Source organism: Phaseolus vulgaris, chromosome 11 (assembly GCF_000499845.2).
Source record: "Phaseolus vulgaris cultivar G19833 chromosome 11, P. vulgaris v2.0, whole genome shotgun sequence".
Taxonomy (NCBI): Eukaryota; Viridiplantae; Streptophyta; class Magnoliopsida; order Fabales; family Fabaceae; genus Phaseolus; species Phaseolus vulgaris.
The window spans coordinates 46,141,555-46,146,330 of record NC_023749.2 but is presented as its reverse complement, the minus strand read 5'-3'; the positions used below and the strand labels follow the sequence as shown (position 1 = coordinate 46,146,330).

Below are 4,776 nucleotides of genomic sequence, written 5' to 3'. Positions count from 1 at the left end.
TTTTCGATTAAAATGAGAATATATATATATGAAATAAATAATGGTATCATAATGTTTATAATATTATAATATTAGAATATTATAAATAATGTATGTAGAGTATCATTTTCCGTCATGTCAGGTAGTCAAATTCTAACTTCAATTCACACTACCAAATGCTCAAAACAAAAATATGCACAATTAAACATGTTTAACACAGAATCATAACCATGTTCATAAACTTAAAATTGAGAGGTTTTTAATAAGAAATTTTAGAACCTTAAAATTTTGAGTAAGACTTAAATTATAAAAATAGAAACTGTTAAAATGTATATTAAAAAAAATAAGAACAGCATTTTACAAATAAAACAATGCAAGAAGATTCATACAAGTTAAACTATTGGAAATGCCAAACCAGGAAAGAGAGAAAAATATTACTTTATATATGTAAAAAGTTAACAGCAACGGCAACAACAGTGAGGAGAAGAGAAATTTCTTCTTGGGTTGTAAAAAAGCAGAATAGAAACAAAAAAACTTAAACCTGCTTTTTTTTTCTTTTGTTTGGTTAATTATAATCTATTTACATTAAAAAAAATCGACCATCATGCCAGCTACTGATTTGTCAAAAACCGAGCCGCGAAAAATCCGGATCTTTTCCCTCTTCATGCAACCTCGGGCGGAGGAGGAACATTCAGGTCGAGATCCAACACTCTCCCATGTGGGACCCGCTCGTAGTCCACCACGGAGGACGACTCGGATTCACTCTGGCTGGCGGCGGCGGCGGTGCGGCGGAAGGCGCTCACGGGAAGATCGAAAGCGCGCACCTCCGCACGCGCGAACGCGTCGAAGAAAACCACGGGGCGGGCGACGGGGAAGACGAACGCGCCGGAGGAAGCGAGTGGGGTGAGAGTGAGGTCAAGCGGCGGCGGAGACGGGGACTCGAGCGTGCTGCTCTGGCTGGGGCTACGCCCCAGGTGGGTAAGTTCCGCGTGTGTGGGAAAATTCGTCTTGGCCTTCGCGCCGCGGAAATCACGCGCCGCCGCATCGTACGCACGCGCGGCCTCCTCCGCGGTGTCGAAGGTACCGAGCCAGACGCGTGTTTTCTTCCCGGGGTCGCGGATCTCGGCGGCGTAGCGGCCCCACGGTCTCTTCCTGACCCCGCGGTATCGGATCTCCTTGTCCAAACGGGTCGAATTAGACCCGGATACGTGGCTGGATCTGTTGTCACTGGGAGCCATTGTTGCTGTTTTGGGGAGTTTGAGATTGAAAGAAAGAGAGAGACAGAGAAAAAGTGAGAGTAGTGTTGCAGGCTTGAAAGAGGGAGACAATAGTTGTGGTGTTGCAAGGGTTTTTATACCGAAATGTTGGGTGAGAGAGAGAAGAGTGTGTGCGTGCGCGTTAAAAAAGCTACGCTCCTTTTGGGCGCTTGTTGCGTACTCAACGTAGATTTTCACTTGCATAAATAATGTGCTCACTAGTCTCCTGCTCCTAATTTCATTCCAATTTATTCTTTTCATGTGGCTAACACTGCCACAAATCTTTTCAACTTTTAGAATAAGTAATTTATATAAATCATACCTCCAAATTTTATTTCTTAAATTTTATTTACTGAGGAAATTAGTATCATGAAAGTTTCTATCTTGTGTAATTTTGAATATATTAAGTCTAGTTAGTAATTAATTAATTAATTAGTTTTCTATGAAGAAGTGACTAATCTATTTTCACTTATCATCTTTTCTTTTCCTTATACACTTTTCTATAATATCTCTTGATTAGATATTACATTGGGCATAAAAAGAAATAACATGTTGCGAAATTCTCTCGGTGGTTGTCGAGAAAGGATAGGGTTTATAAGGAACATTCCTCGTCATTTACCTCATTTATTTGTTTGATAGAGTGAAATAAATAAATAAATAAATAATAATTACGGAGAATAGTTGTTTGATTAAAAAGAAATTATTAGAAAAAAATATTTACTTAATCAAATTTTTTTTCTATCTTTTAATCAACTTTGTAAATCACTGATTTCTTTTATACTCAGTTTCAATACTTTTCCTTCAATCTCTTTTGTGTTGGTTATATAAGTTTGTCTTGTACTACTCATTGATTATTAGAATATCAATGACTGAAAATTTTCAGAAAATTAAATAGATGTTTAGCAAAATCTATCACTAATTGCAATCTCAAATACCATTTTTAATTAACGACCATTATTTCATTGACTTACGTTACGTATCACTCACTCGATCAATAAAATATATTATTATTTTTCCTATACTTTTGGAATATTTTTAAAATGCTATTAATATTATGCGCATACTTAAAATTACGAAAGTATACATATTTAGTAAAAAGGATAAAATAAAATTAAAAATGACATACGCATTGATATAATAAAATATTAAATTTTATATCTTGTTATTTTTAAAGTATTAATCACTTATTATGGAAATATTTTAGTTTGATAATTTTAAATTCAAGTCATATGTAAGAATAAATATTTAAAAAAATTATTTTATAATAATTTTATTTAACTAAATCAAATTCAAATTTGTTTCTGGTGAGGGATATACATTCTAAATATTACCTTATCAAAATATCTTTCTGTTGCTGCTGCTAAAACTAATACAAGTCATAACCAAGACATTGGTCTATTTTAAATTTTTTTGGTTAACAAAACATAGAAAAAAAAATAGAAAAGATGTTTCAAAGTGTTGATGCATTACTTTTGAAAGACAAATGTGCAGAACTAGTATAACTAACTGTCTATATTTTTCTTATCTTACCCTTGATTTATAGAGGGAAAGGAGAATGATGATGAAGTTGAGAATTAACATAGTTTGCATGGTAGAGAGTAAGAAACAAAAAAGTTGGTAAAATCCATTATAAACTTTTTTATTTATTTTTACCTATCTCTTTTGTTTTTTATCTTTTATTAAATTATACAACTTTCAAAAATATTTTATCTCAATTTTTAATTGATTTCTACTTTATCATAATAAAAATTTCTAATTTTAGTTTTTAAACTTTGTTAACTTATATATCCTCTATTTTCATTTTCTTTTCTTTTTTTCTTTTTAGAGTCAAAACGAGTCTTCATCCCGTGATGGAGGAGGAAGAAGGATAAAGACGAGAATTAAGGAGAAGTTTGTTTCACAAAATCTTTTTTGCTTTATCAAAAATACTAAGTGAGAATATATATTATTGTTGTTAGAAGGTTAAAAAAATATATTCTCGAGTGTGTTCAATTCTCAATAAAGTTTATTTTTTGTTCCCATGATAAGGGGCAGGTAAGTAATATTCAAAGGTGAAAAAAAGTGAGCATTTTAGTATAATCCCACCGGATCAAAGTGAAAAATATGTTGATGCAATTTAATTCACATTTTAAATAGTTTGAAAAAAAAATTCTAATATACAAAGTGAACTTTAAACTTAACTCAATTATAAAATTGGTTTGTAAAATAAGGTTCACTTATATGTTATGAAATGTCCTAGACTCTATTCGATGTGAGATCTTGAATACACCTCCCTTCACGTTGAGGCTATACCAACTTGTGTGTGAGATTATATATTATGGGTGGTCCGATAATGATTCGAAAGGTGACCTAATAAGTCCAACAAACAATCGCTAGGATAGACTCAGAATGGCTCTAATACGATGTAAAGAAGTGAACTTTAAGTTTAACTCAATCTTATAAAATCGGCTTGTAAGGTGAGTTTTGCATTCAGTTATATACTATGAAATGTCATAATCTCTAGTCGATGTGAGATTTCCAACATATACCCAGCCAAGAAGTATTTTGACCTAATTTAAAAGAAATTAAAAAATAATACTTAGTTCTTAAAATTTAAGTTATATAAATGTAATGTATACTTTTTAGATATTGTGATTTTATATATAGATTTTAGCATAGGTATATATTTTAATAAAATAACAGGTATAATTACTTTATTCGTCCATACATTTAGGGTCAATATTCAATTTAGTATAGTGGCTTTTAAAAAAATCAATTTGATCCTATGTTTTTTAAAATGTATCTAAATTGGTCATTTTTGTTAAGTCGCAACTTACGGCGTCAAGTGCTACTTATGTGACAGAGAGAAGTGGGATTGAGTGTTCTGTGAGGTGTGAGGTGTCAAGTGACGTGGATTGAGAGATTAGTTTAGTGAAAAATCAATTGGGAGTTAGGGTTTTTTGAATTGCAATTGGGGTTAGGATTTTTTAATTGCAACCAGTGAGTTTTTGAATTGCAGGCCAGTAATCCCACAAAAGGAGATGAATGAGTGCCATATTCGTTATCCTGCGCATGAGCTCAAAACCGACATCGATGTCCATGCTGGCGTCCCTATAAGTAAGACATTGAGTAGCTTCCGCCACTATTCTACTGATCTTCCTCGACCGAGAAACTGACAAAACGGCGCCGTCATGACCGATTGGACTGTGTACAACGAGGCTTGTTACGACAGTGGCGTTGAACTTGCTGGAATTAAGTTTCACGGATGCTATGGCGGCGAAACAACGTGATAGCTCGGTGCATACTGAAAGAATCGTTGTTGAGATTAAGAGAAGATGTTTAGATACGAAGAGTGAGTGAGAGAAGCAATGATGGTGACGAAATTTGCGACGGAGATACGATGGCGTGGGAGGTCGTTCATCTCCTTTTCCCAATTTCACATTAAACACATAATTTCAATGTCAAATAATGAGATATTAAAAATTTGTCTTAGATGTCCCTAAGTGCAAAGTCCACTTGTGCATACTAGTGATAGTGTGTATGCCACATCATCAAAAGTTAA

At 33.5% G+C, this 4,776-nt stretch overlaps 1 protein-coding gene across 1 annotated transcript; it reads right to left on the bottom strand.

Moving 5' to 3' along the window:
• Positions 1-401: 401 nt before the first annotated feature.
• Positions 402-1,437, bottom strand: LOC137828961 (ethylene-responsive transcription factor 4). The gene has a single exon (XM_068635747.1). It carries the CDS (start codon positions 1,215-1,217, stop codon positions 642-644), a length of 576 nt encoding a protein of 191 aa, XP_068491848.1. The 5' UTR covers positions 1,218-1,437; the 3' UTR covers positions 402-641.
• Positions 1,438-4,776: the final 3,339 nt, after the last annotated feature.